General features: G+C 46.8%; 1 protein-coding gene across 1 annotated transcript in view; it reads left to right on the top strand.

The window, feature by feature from the left end:
- KIFC1 (kinesin family member C1) overlaps window positions 1-13,368 on the top strand; it is a 124,554-nt gene extending 111,186 nt beyond the window's left edge. Inside the window, exons 16-17 of the mRNA XM_078641644.1 lie at window positions 12,980-13,055; window positions 13,193-13,368. Of these exons, the coding sequence (XP_078497770.1) occupies window positions 12,980-13,055; window positions 13,193-13,252 (136 nt within the window). The 3' untranslated portion in view covers window positions 13,253-13,368. The remainder of the gene's footprint in view (window positions 1-12,979; window positions 13,056-13,192) is intronic.
- Window positions 13,369-13,583: the final 215 nt, after the last annotated feature.

Raw genomic sequence — 13,583 nt, 5'->3', positions numbered from 1 at the left:
GATTTTTATGAAGGGGAGTTTCTCTGTGTGAAATTCTGTAATGTGTAAATTTCTATATTATTTGACTATCCCTTTTCACTTCAGGATGAAGTGCTGGCCAATGTAGCCTTGTTGGTTTCAGGCTGCATTATTGTCTTTCGTTTTCTCTTAAGTGTCTATGCAGGACTGCAGAAGAAGATGACTTAAGAGATTATTTTGATTGCTCCGGGGTACACGCACATGGGTGGGACTATTCACAGATTATGACTATAACAGAGATACCCCTACTACAGAACTGGCGTTACAGGTAAGAAGCTATTCCTTCTGATTTGAAGAGCTACACCTCTCTTTTTGACATACTATTTTTCAATGTTATGTCGAAGGTTTTTTATTTGTGTGTTGAGATGTCGTCTAGAAAGGTAGGGCAGAAGTCTTGTGTTGCCTGCCACCGCGCCATGTCTGTTACTTACCCGCAACTTGTGTGCTTATGGTGTCTCGAGCACAACTATGACTCTAAGTTGTGCTCAGACTGCCGGCCCATGGTGCCGAAAGCTTCGAGGAAGTAGTCCCTAAAGCTGCTTGTGGCCCAGCAGTCGACACTGTTTAGTGCAACTCCGAGGAGTTCCTGGTCCCAATTAAGGAAAAAAAAAAGGTCGCGGGACCGCTGCAGGAGTCCCAAAGCCTCCTCTTCTCACTCGAGGTCCTCGGGACACTCTGTGAAGAAGCATAAGAGGAAGAAGTCTGTAACTGACTTCAACCACGCCTAGTCTCTCAAGGCTAGAAGAGACGAGCGAGGAACCGTTGAGGTGTCTGACTCTGCACCTCCCCCGTTTCCAGGAGCTTGAGCGATCCCACTCCGATAAGAGTATTAGCAGCCATATGCTGGGTATTTGAGCGGGCCGACCCTCTCCGGCACTCCTTCGATCCCTGTGGGGTTGAGGAGGTCCCATTAGGTTCCTGCCTTGGCACCGGAGGGGTCTCCTAGAACTGGATCAGCGTCATTTGTGCCAACATGTCCTTCTCCGGAGCCGGTCCTAATGTCAATGGTCCTGGCACTCATCTACAGGGCCAGCCCCGTTCTCATTCTTGACAACTTTGAGTTGGAACAGCACTGTTCGATGCCGGTGGAGCCCAGTGGTTCTAGGTCATTGTCTGAGCCTTCATTGGAGCATATAGGCCTGGGAGATGAGTTGGAGGGGGTCACTGGACCCTTTAGAACACCAGTTATACACCTATAATGAGAATTTGGACTGTATGAGAAACTAGCAAAGAGCAGTGGACTGGACACCTTCAGATACTGGCATGCTTTCCCCACCTGCTGTGGTTATAAAGGAGGGAACATCATATGCAATTGTGGTGAAGAGGCAGAGGAGGTCCTTAAAGTTGTACTTCTCTCTATAGCAGTCAAGACTAACCTCTTGAATAAGGTGCTTCAGCATGGGGCTTCTTCACCCGGAACCCCTTTTGCCCTTTAACAAAGCACTAATGGATGTCCTTTTAGGAACTTGGTCCAAGCCTAGCACAGGGGCTCATGTGAACAGTGCAATTGCCTGGTACCTTCGCCCAGACCTGGGTGATCCTAGTTTCCTCAGCCAACACCCTATTCCTGAGAGTGTGGTAGTTCAAGCCTTAATGTCCCATGGCACGGTCCCTGCCCCTCCCCCGGACAGGGAATCCAAGACGCTGTAAACACTTGAGAATTTTTTTTTCCGCTAGCCTGGCATTGTGGTCGGTGAACACTGCATGCCTTTTGGGCCTTTACTCCCATTTCCTATTGTAAACTGTTGCATGAGTGTTGCTGCATGTCCTGGAGGAGGCCAGGGCCATCCTCTCCCAAGCATTGAAGGACGGGAGAGATGCAGCAAAGTTCACCATTAGGTGTGGTTTGGATATGACTGACTCGCAAGGACGAGCAGTTTCCTAGATTGTGGCCTTAAGGTGCCATGCCTGGCTGAGAACATCTGACTTTTTGGGGGATGTCCAGGCCAAACTAATGGACATGCCCTTCGATGGAGAGTAGGCAACCTCGGCGCTGGAGCGCTTCAAGGACTCTAGGGCTACGATTAAGTCCTTAGGCCTCTCAGTGACACCTTACCCTCAGTTTGCCTTTTGCCCTTTTCGTGGCTACAGAAGGAGCATGCCACCGCGCCAACCATATCCTGGCCACCATCCTGCGCAGGCTTCCCAAGCTGTGCGTAGACTTGAAGGCAGTGCATTACGACCATGTGGGAATGGTAGCCAGAAGTCATCCCCCACCAACCCCCTAGCAGCTGCAGGGATTATGTCCTCCTAGTTTGTTTCTGCAAAACCTTGGATGCCGAGTTGAAGGGAGAATACAACATCTCTTCCACTGACAGTTCATAACATCGGACAAATGGTTCTTGCAGATCATTTGGAAGGGTTACATCCTTCCTTGCCAATCTTTCCCTCCTCACTTGCTGCCGTCTCAAGAACGGCTGGCGGAGGATCATCTGAACTTGTTTCGAGAGGAATTTACAGCTCTCCTAGCCCAGGGGGTTATAGAAAGGGTTCCGATATCCGAAGTAGGCAGTGGTTGTAATTCCCGCTACTTTCAGATATCAAAAAAGAATGAAGGTCTTCGACCTATTCTAGACCTCTGAACCATCAATTTCTTCCTCAAAAAGGAAAAATCCAAGATGTTCACTTCGGCTCAGGTCTTGTCTGCCCTAGAGCAAGAAGATTGGCTGGTAGCCCTGGACTTGCAGGATGCATATTTTCACATCCCCATCCTGCCGGGCCACAGGCGTTACCTGCGTTTCAAGGTAGACCACAAGCACTTTCAATTCACTGTGCTCTTTCTGCCTCACCAGCACCCCTCGGGTGCTCACCAAGGTGATGGCCGTGGTTGCAGCTCATCTGCGCAGGTAGGGATTTCAGTCTTCCCCCCCCCCTACCTCTGCGACTGGTGTTGAAGGTGACCTCGCCTCAGACTGTCAACGTCCACCACCAGACTAGGGCGGACCTTCTGTAGTTTTGGGTTTATCCTCTCGAGCAGCAAGTCCAGGATATTCAGGTTTTGCAGCGTGAATCTTTCTGGATTCACTATGCTGTGCATTATTCCGCGGTCTTGTGGTTGGGTCCGGATTCGTAGTCTTTTCTTTGGGTTTTTTTTTTTTTTTTTTTGTAGCCCAGGTGGGCGTCGGCGTCACACCCCCTTGGGTGTATTTCCGGTGACGTCTGCATGCTTCCTGCGGAAGCTCCCACTCTTGGGTGCCATCTTCAGATTCTTTTTTTCCACGGTCGGGTCTGGATCGTTCCCGTTTGGGCTCCAGACATTTTTGGAGAAAGAAGAAAGGAAAAGACAGAAAACACAAGGAGAAGTCATCTGAAGACTCCAGGGGACTTCATCGACGAACAATCATCAAGGAGAAGGCGTTTTTCATCGAGATCCTCGACGACCGCCGACGAACACGCGACCAGGGAGCCCCTGGACGCTCGATGATGGACAACACGCCATTCAAGTTCTGCCGTAACTGCCACCACAAGTACGCACCTGTTGGTGAATCATGTCAGATGGAATATGTGGCCTCTGCAGTGGGAGCTGAAGTTCTAGTGGGCGCAGCATCAAAGGAATCTTTCCGACATGGTCCAGATCTCGGACGGAACTGCTAAGGACCTGCAGTGGTAGCTAATGAACTGCGATTGGGTCAAGGGCAGACTCCTCTCCCTTCCCCAACCAGATTTGATAGTAGTGATGGATGTGTCACTCTTTGCAGGGAGATCCCATCTATGAGAGGTGGAGATCAGAGATATTTGGTCTGAGGTGGTATTCAGATTCCATATCAACCTATCGGAGCTCCGGGCGATCGGAATAGCGTTGAAAACATTTCTTCCCTTTGTCAAGGGGAAGCTAGTGCAAGTGTTTACAGACCACACCACCGCCATGTGGTACTGCATCAAGCAGGGCGGGTTGGGTCATGCACCAGTTGTCAAGAGGCCCTGTGTCTCTCGACTTGGCTGGAACAGCAGGTTCAACACTTGGCAGGTTCCCTTAGTGCTGAGTGGACTGACTCGGCTCTCAATGCCTAGGTGATCACATTAGATGTGTATTTGTAAGCGCATGTTAACCCGTAGGCCTCTTGGCGCTGAATAACCGATATGTATTATTATCCAGTATTGGAGTATCTTTCATGGATTCACATGCTTAAAATCATCATCGCAGATGAGGTGGGAGTCTCGCGGTACAATAAAAACATACATAATATAGTCATAATAGCATTATACAAGAGGCTACTGTGGACAGCCAAGTCACTACATTAGCCTATCTTAGTCCTTGGAACACAGCCAATCAGGCTGCAGCACCCTCTTAGAACCTTCCAGAAAGAGGCAAACCCTCAGATTTTCTACCGCACCTCGTGTGACAGGGAGTCTCCCTGAGCTCTGCTCAGTTTTTCCTTAACTTTAGCTATCTCTGTGAGAAATTGTCTGATTCTTCAAAGAAAAGCTTGTTCTTTATGTGGGAAGAAGAGATTACACTTTGAGGATCCACATAAAGAATGTATTTACTGCCTTTATCCAACTCACAAGGTCAAGGATTGCAGGATCTGTAGAACCTTTCCTGCCAAGACCTTGAAGGACAGAGAAGGAAGACTTTTGGTCTGGCTAGAAATGCTGAAGGCTTCATCGGATGTGGTAGTCCTCAGGCTTCCACCCCTCAGGGCCAATAAGAGGGCTAGATCTGGAGATCCCCCTGAGACAGAGTAAGACCCTCGCAGATTGGTCACTCTTCCTCTAAAAAAGAGAAGTCCTCATTCTCTTCTGAGGTAAAAATGGGAGAAAAGGTGAACATTTCTCTGAAAACTGCCTCAAAGCAGCAAAAATCCCTTTCTGAGCCTCCGTCGACGTCAAAGTGCTCCGTCGACGATGAAATCTCCTCAGAAGGTAAGTGATTCCTCAACGTCGACAAAGAAAGTCCCATCGTCGACAGCACCGTCTATTATTATTTCATCTCCTTTAACTATGCCAATCTCGTCGACGCCTACGTTGTCGACATCCATGCCGTTGACAATGCCACCGCCGTTGACGACGATACAGCTTCCCGTCAACACTACCGTTGACGAGCCCACTGTCGATGGCAATACTACAAGTCGAGGAGCCCACCCTCGACGACGACATCGTCGACTATGGTTTTTCCATCGACTACCTCAATGATTTCAACTACGACAGTCTCTTCTATAATGGTAATCTCAACGGATACTGACTCGCCGTCCATGTATATTTCATCGACGCTGAAGCGTAAAAGGCCTACATCTTTGCAAATTACGCCAGTGTTATTTTCTAAATTGTCATCTTCAAGACCATTCTATCAGGATGTTTCCCATATCTCACCCTTACCTCCTAGACACTATCTGGAGGAGTCATGATGAAGGACCCTTTGGCGCAGCACATGATCCTTCTCAGCTCCGAATTAAATATCAGGAGGACAAAGATGATGAGGAATATTATGAGCCCTGTGAATCCTTAAGAGGTCCTCAGGAATCTTTTCATCAAGAACCTATGGTTCAAATGCCTGCGGCTTTGATGCAAGATCTCACTGCAATGTTGAGAGACTATAATGCACGCTTCCCACCAGTACCGGTTCCTGAACAACCCCCTGCGCCTACAGCTTTGCAGGTTGCGAGTCCTGCTGCCCCTGTCTCAGTGCCTCAGGTGGTTTTACCTACTCATTTCCTTCAGGATGATGATGGTGACACTGTGGCTGAAGAGGGAGACATACCAAACTCACCCACAACTGTGGATGAATGAGATGAGTAGTTAATTCCAACACCATCCTCGCCAGTCTCTCAAGCGGTTGACTCCCCTCATGAGGATATAGGAGGTTTTCACACTATCATGGAAGGGGAACAGCTAGATTTCATCTTCCAGTATCGGTACAGAAAAGAGTGTTTTCTTTATGATTTTAAAGACCAAAGTAGAAATTTGGTTCGTTCAAGCCCGATAATAGATCATATTTGGGAAGTAGGGACGAAGATAATAAACTCCATTCTCAATACCTGCGATTCTCCCTAGAATCGATAAAAAATATAAAGCACCGGATGATGCTCCTGCTTGCCTCTCTGGTACCAAGGCCAGACTCCGTCATCTCACAGGCGGCCCAACGGAAATCTCGTAATCCATCTATTCCAGTAACTGCGCCGCCAGGTAAGGATGGGAGGCACCTAGACAACATCGGTAAACGCTTTACCACCATGGCGGGTCCTACAGTTCGTGCTACAAATTCATTGGCAATTTTAGGCAGATATGACCGCCAATTATGGTCTGACATTTCCCCTTATCTCGAATATCTGCCTTAGGATAAGAAACAGGAAGCGAGAAGAATACTTCTGGAAGACGAAAGGGCTGCGTGAGAGATTATTGATATCCCTATTGCTGTAGCTTCTTTAGATTTTCGCCAACTTACTGGAGCAGCAACCCTTAGACGTCAGGGTTGGTTGAAATCCTCCAACTTTCGCCCGGAGGTCCAGACAAATATTCTGGATGGGCCCTATTATTTGGGAAGCACATAGACGAGGCGTTACAAGAAATCAAAAAAGATACAGATACCGCCAGGGCACTGGGTACCTTACAATACAGAAAAACGCCTTTTCGAGGAGCGAGAGGCAGAGGTTCATATTAATTTCGTGGACGATATCAAATACCAATACCAGGGCGGTCAAGGTAGATATGGATACCAACAGCAGCAGTCCTATAGGAATCCCCCAGCGGCTGCTTATAGACAACAGGGCAGAAGACGCCAACCTCAAGGCAGAGACTCTGCTAGAAAACAGTGACAATCTTTCAACACCTGGACCAGATATGCCACAACTAGTCCACAAAATTCTGAATATATCCCAGCACCTAAATAATTGGAAGAAAATAACCGCAGACAAGTGGGTTTTGGACATTATCAAATTCGGTCACACCCTAGAGTTTATCAATCCCCCCCCAACCCCCCCCCTATCCCCCCCCCCCCCCCTCCTCATCCACCTCTGAAGTAAAATCCACTGCATCTTGCTCTTCTCAGAAAGGAGTTAAAAACCATGCTTTCGAAAAGAGCGATAGAAAGTGTGCCTCACTCTCAGGTGGGGAAAGGGATTTTATTCTCGCTTTTTTCTAATAAAGAAAGTCCGGGGCATGGAGGCCAATCCTGGATTTAAGGAAACTGAACAAATATCTTCAAAGGAAGTACTTCCGCATGGTCACGCTTCAGGAAATCCTTCCGCGTTTGGATCATGCGGACATCCTGACAACGTTGGATCTCCAGGATGCGTACTTCCACATCCAAATTCATCACAAACACCGGATATTTCTCCTATTTACTGTGGCAGGTGTACATTTCCAATTCAAAGTACTCCCATTCGGCTTAGGCTCAGCTCTGAGAGTCTTTACCAAATTCCTAGCTCAAGTAGCAGCACATCTCAGGTTGCATGGCATCCAATTATTCCCTTATCTGGACGATTGGCTAATAAAGGCTCCTTCCTTTCGGCAGGCTTCTCACGCAACATCCAAATGCCTGCAGGTTTTTCACTCTCTAGGACTGTCTCTGAACATTCAAAAATCAGTCCTCTATCCTTCACAAAGGATTCAATTTCTGGGGGCAATGCTGGATACCATCCGAGACAAAGCATTCTTGTCTAAAGAAAGGCAATCTTGACTTGTTTCTCTGGCGTCAGACCTCCTAAAAAGAAAGTTTGCTTCCGTAAGGATGATCAAATCTTTTCTGGGGTTACTATCCTCAGCAATTCTGCTGGTACCTCATACCCGTCTGAGAATGAGACCAATTCAGGAGGAACTGGACAGTCAGTGGCTGCAAATCTTGGGATCGTTCGACAACCTAGTGCAAATAACTCCAGTAATGCGAGAAACTCTTTCCTGGTGGAGGCGTTCCAAAAATGTCTGTCGGGCTCCCCTTTCAACCTTCTGTACCGGATTTCATCCTCACAACAGATGCCTCCCTAGAAGGGTGGGATGCGCACCTTCAAGATCTCTGCATTAGAGGAAAGTGGTCTGCAGCAATGACAAAGATGCACATCAATTTTCTGGGGTTTCAAGTCATTTTCCTGGCACTGCAGTCTTTACTCCCAAGACTTCAAGGGTCAACGGTTCTGATCAGAACCGACAACACCACTTGCATGCATTACCTAAACAAGAAAGGAGGTACCCGGTCTCACATTATGTCTCTAGAAGCTCAAAGCATTTTGGAATGGCTACTCTCTCACAACACCTTAGCAGACACTCTGAGCAGGACATCAAAATCCTGTCACTGATGGGAGCTGGAACAAACAATTGTAGAGAATGTATTTCAAAAGTGGGGCAAGCCAAATCTGCATCCCTTCGCCTCCAGGAACAATCTGAAGTGCCCATTCTTTGCAATTTGGGATCCGGAGAAGGGCTCTTGGGGGAACGCCTTCATGATGAGATGGACGGGGATTTTTGCTTGCGAATTTCCCCCTTTCCCGTTGATTCTAAGACTTCTGCGCAAGCTTAAGATGGAACCATGCTGCATGATTCTCATTGCACCGAAATGGCCACGTCAACATTGGTTCACAGAGCTTCTCCTACAATCTAAACGCAAACCGTACCGTCTTCCAATAATCCCAAACCTATGGTCAATGAGCAGAGGCCAGATTCTTCATCCTCGTCCAGTCCAGTTACAACTTCCTGTATGGTTTCTGGATTCACGGAGTTTAAGGAGATAAATTTACCACAAGACTGCAGACTGCAGAGACAATCTGGCTAGAGCGAGAGCTCCTTCTACTTTGAAAACGTATGCGTTAAAATGGAAACTTTTCTGTTCCTGGTGTAGCAACAAAGATCTAAATCCTTCAACATGTTCTCCAGATAAGATTCAACCGTATCTTTTATCATTGTCTCAATCTGGTCTCATGTTTGCTTCTGTTAAACTACATCTAGGGGCCATTTCTATCTACAGGAGTGGAATCCATTTGTTCTAATAGTCTGATTGAACAGTTCCTAAAAGGGCTTTTCAGAACTTTTCCATTTATTAGGGCTCCTCCTCCAGAATGGAGGCTGAATTTGGTGCTGCAAACTAATGAAGCATCCATTTGAGCCCATTCACAAAGCAGATTTAAAGTATCTCTCATGGAAAACAGCGCTCCTATTGGCCCTCACCTCTGCTCTAAGAGTAAGTGAAATACAGGCTTTCACTATCAAACAACCTTATTTCAAATTTACCAATGACTATGTCCTTCTAAGAACTAATCCCACGTTCATACCTAAGGTTCCCTCTTCATTCCATCTTAATTCAATTCAAGGTAGGCTGCCTTGTCTTTCAGGCCCAGTTAGGCTCAGCTCCTGCGTTTATCTCTTCAGAGATCAAACTTTACGCCCCTACCAGGGAACTCCGCTCCTCTACCCTACACCTGCTGACTATTCCCCGATTCCACCGAAAAAAAATGGGGAGGCTCCAAATTTTCCACTCTTGCCCCCATTTTCTGGAACTCCCTCCCAGTCCATCTGAGATGTACTACCCAATATTCACTTTTTAGAAAGGCTTTAAAAACATTTTTATTCGCCAAAGCCTTCCCCCAATAAATTATCATTAGTCCCCCTTCCGTTTTTCTTGTCTCTGAGGACTTGGTCTACCATAGCGCCATGGAACCGTTCCGGTGAACGCGCGCTTTATAAATAATTTAAAACTCAAACTCAAACTTAATGAGCCTGTTATATTACGCCCTTTCTTTCCTAATCCGTCTTTCTCTGCTGAGAAATCTCTACATACCCTGGATGTCAAGAGATGTTGCGGTCAGGGGGACCCTTTTTAATGATCTGCAGGCATCTTCGTGGAGTCCAGGAGAGGTCAGCCACAAATGATTTCAAAGTCACGATCGCTGGGGAGGCGTCACTGGGCAGGTGAGCCACTCAGACTCTGGCCATGGGTGTCTGGTGCAGAGTGGGCAAGAGTTGTGGTTCCAGCTGGATCCAGAGTATTTGGAGTTGGTTTCCTGTAAACAGAGCTGCTGCCCTCGAGAGATCTTGTCTTTGTTGAAGTGCAGGCAGTCTTTCTCCGGTTTCTGGAAGTAGCTGGCTGCAGGACAAGTGTCCTCTTCTGTGCAGAGTATTTAAGCGGGAGACAGGCCGGGTCATGCTGGAGAAAATTCAGTGGTCTTCTTCGGGCTTGGATGCACAGCAGCTTCTTTGTCCTTCCTCGTAGGTTGCAGGAATCTGAGGATCAAAGTTCATGGGTGCTCCTAAATACAGAATTTAGGGGCGTTACAGGTACTGGCAGGTAGTAGCCAATGGGCTACTTACCTTTAGGGTGACTACATCCTTTGTATGTCCCTCTCTTTGGGGACAGGGTATCCCCTAACCTGATTGGCTAAAATCCTTCCATCCAACATGGAGGATTTTCAAAGGAGGGGGGTCACTTCCGCTTGGGCACCCTAGAGGTGGTCCTGGCTGAGAGGGGACACACCTCTCCTGACTAATTTCTTTCCTGCCGACCTTGCTGGCAAACGCGGGGCTTGGTCAAGGGGGTGGGTATCTTCATCAGCTGAAAAGGCCCTGGCTAGCATAACAAAAGGTAGGAAGCCTTTGAGGCTCACCACCCTGAATGCTATTCCTGCTTGGGGCAGGTGTGAAGTACCTCCACCCCAAGCAGGCTTGTGTGGTAGGCTGGTGTAGACCTGTCAGCTGTACACTAGGGAGTTGGTCGTTCTTCAGGGGGCATCTCTAAGATGCCCTCTGAGTACATTTGGTAATAAATCAATCACTGGCATCAGTTGGGTTGATTATGCCGAGATGTTTAATACCAAACTTCTTAGCATTCAGTAGAGCCATCCTGGAGCTGTGAAGTTCATAATGACAAGCTGCCCATGTACTCATATGGCTTCACTGCAGTGACAGTGTTGGAGAATGGCACAGACACAGTAGGAGCATATTACTCATGCGGCTATGCCCCCATCTGTGGTATAGTGCACCTTGCCTTAGGGCTGTGTACCTATGCCACAGGCAGTGTTTGTAGGCATGCTACATACGGATGTGTGCCATGTCGATTCTTACATGTTGTCTGCACCACAACACAGTTTGCAATGGCAGTGTATATGTGTTAGGTGAGGGGTCTCTGAGATTGGTGCATTACATGCTGCAGGCCTTAAAGACACTCTGGTCACAAGGACCTTGGTACCAGTGGAACCTTTTACAAGGGACTTGTATGTAAGGCAGAGGTGTGCCAATTGTGGAAACAAGGGTACAGTTTGGGGGAAAGAACAGACACTAGGAACCTGATAGGCAGAGACCCAGTGCACATTCTGTCAAAGTGCATCAGAAATCAGGCACAAAGTGGGGGGATAACCATGCACAAAGGGGCACTTTCCTACACTGGGTCAACACGGATGGGAGGAGGGTAGCACGTTAAGCATATGGTGGTGGCGATGCCCAATGTTGGCGTAGTACTAGAAAGGAGTGCTAGTGTCTTAAAAAGATGTAAATGTGTAAATGTACAGGAATTTTATATAGCGCAAATCACCAAGCGGTCTCTAAGCGCTTGCTTAGGGAACCCGTCCTGGTATTCCCCTGTGAGATAACCCCGGCAGGGTATCCGCAAGGTGAAAGCCAGGCATCCCGCCGCGAGGGGCCGTTGTGGAGATTAAGCAAGCTATTGCCCAGAGTCGCAGAGTGTGAACCAGTGAATCGAGTAGGCACTGGAGCGAGAATTATCGAGTCCATGGACATTTTAGGACTCAAGACCCCGCCGAGCCGGGAATTGAACCCTGGTCCCTGGCTGACCTCTGCTTCCAGGTCTGCCTCCTCTAACCAGTGAGCCACACTTCTCAAGATAGTGGGCTTTCCAATCAGGGTGAACTCTGCCATCACAATTTGGGAGTTAAAACCCGTAGAATGGGTAGATGTTACTTCCAGAGTTTAGAGATAATTAAATCAGATAATCCTGGTGATCACGTTGATAATGAGAGCAATGGTTGAGGCGTACATGAAATATTTAGTGTCCGATTCTAGGAGACCATGACGTTCGAGACATTGTCTACACAACTTTACAGGGATATTCATGGTGGTGTGCATATTATTTCTACAGCACATGGCAGGTGATGAGTAGGAAGTCCTATACCCCTCTAGGTTAGGAATATTGAGACTATTTGAATATGGTTGGGAGGGAAATGGGACTGGAGAATGATCTTGTACGTAGCCACTGTTTTATGTGTAATATAACTATTTAACCATAGATAGATTTCTGCTAGAGTCTAATGACCCTATTGCTTACATAACTGCATGCCTTGGAGGGGGTGGAGGGGTGACTTGTTTGTTTGGATGCACAAGTGTTCTGTTGGAGGAGTATTGCCTTGGCGTTCTTTTTTTAATTCTGTGTGTCTGATGCAGCTTAACGGTCACGTTTACCTACTTTTAGTGTATTATCCTGATTCTATTATTCTGATATGCCTGGAAGATGTATATAGAGCAGTTAAAAAACTGATTTACTAAAGCACCATAGCCAGATCCAATTGAGCAAGGGAGATTGATATAACAAGTTATTCATTTAACATGTCGCCCTCCACCCATTCTGGGCAATAGTAAAAACTAAAATCGTTGCATTAACCGATAAGTGTGAATTGACTCCGAATAAAGTGCTTATCCGGTATTTCTGTCACTGGTTTGGCAGGTCTTCGGCAAGAAACCATCCTGTAGCAGAAAGTAGTTTTCTGAACTAGAGGTGGTTGGGTTCTCATACTGGGGCCCTGGATATCCAGAGATCTGACTCCATTCTCTGTTCTGTGGCTCGGTGACTAATATCGGTCTGTTGAGCTACCTGGTTCAGGGGTTGTCGGGGAGCTGATCAATAAGGGACTCTGCCATTTGTTCCGGATGGCTTTGTGTATGGTACAGATTTAAATGGGCTATTTGTGTGATTGATTTTTGATGGCTCAGCCCCAAGTGTGGCAGCAATCTATCGGTCGTGCACATACCAATGCTGTGCAGTAAGACATTCACATATGGCTCTGACTGTCTGCTTTTTCCTTTTGTCAAGGTTGATGTTTGTTAATGTCTCTCCACTGGACGAGAACTTCTCAGAGTCCCTCAACTCTCTTCGGTTTGCAAGTAAAGTAAGTACATTCTGTCATGAGTGGTCTAGTGACGAGGTGTGAGTTAGAATAATTTTGTTGTTGCCCAGCAGCGGGCTCTTTTCTGTGACGTAAATTTCTGTATCACTCCCTCATCTAACTGGTAACTTGTCTTCCAGGTCAATGAATGCGTGATTGGAACCGCCCAAGCAAACCGGAAGCTTAAAGATGCTGTTTAACTGGCCACATCTTAGTTTTGTAAAGTAATTGTAAATATGTATGTAAAATAGACCCTTTGTAACTTTATACCTTTCCTCATTTTGTGTATATTTATCAATAAATCTTTTTAGCAGTATTTTTTTATGTTGGTGAATAGAGATGTAACCTGAAAAAACTGTTAAACTAAGTTATAGGTCTGACTCAAATGTATAAAACAATTGACATTTGCCAGTTATCATTTGCATTGCAAACCATAACTTAAACCTTCCTCCTTCATTACATATGACTTTACACATGACAACATTGAAATCCTCGTGAGGGATAGAAGCCATGACAGTACGACAGTAGGAC

The sequence above is a fragment of the Lissotriton helveticus genome, chromosome 5_1, assembly GCF_964261635.1.
Source record: "Lissotriton helveticus chromosome 5_1, aLisHel1.1, whole genome shotgun sequence".
Classification (NCBI taxonomy): Eukaryota; Metazoa; Chordata; class Amphibia; order Caudata; family Salamandridae; genus Lissotriton; species Lissotriton helveticus.
Note: the sequence above shows the minus strand (reverse complement) of the source record. Positions and strands in the feature narration are given on the sequence as shown.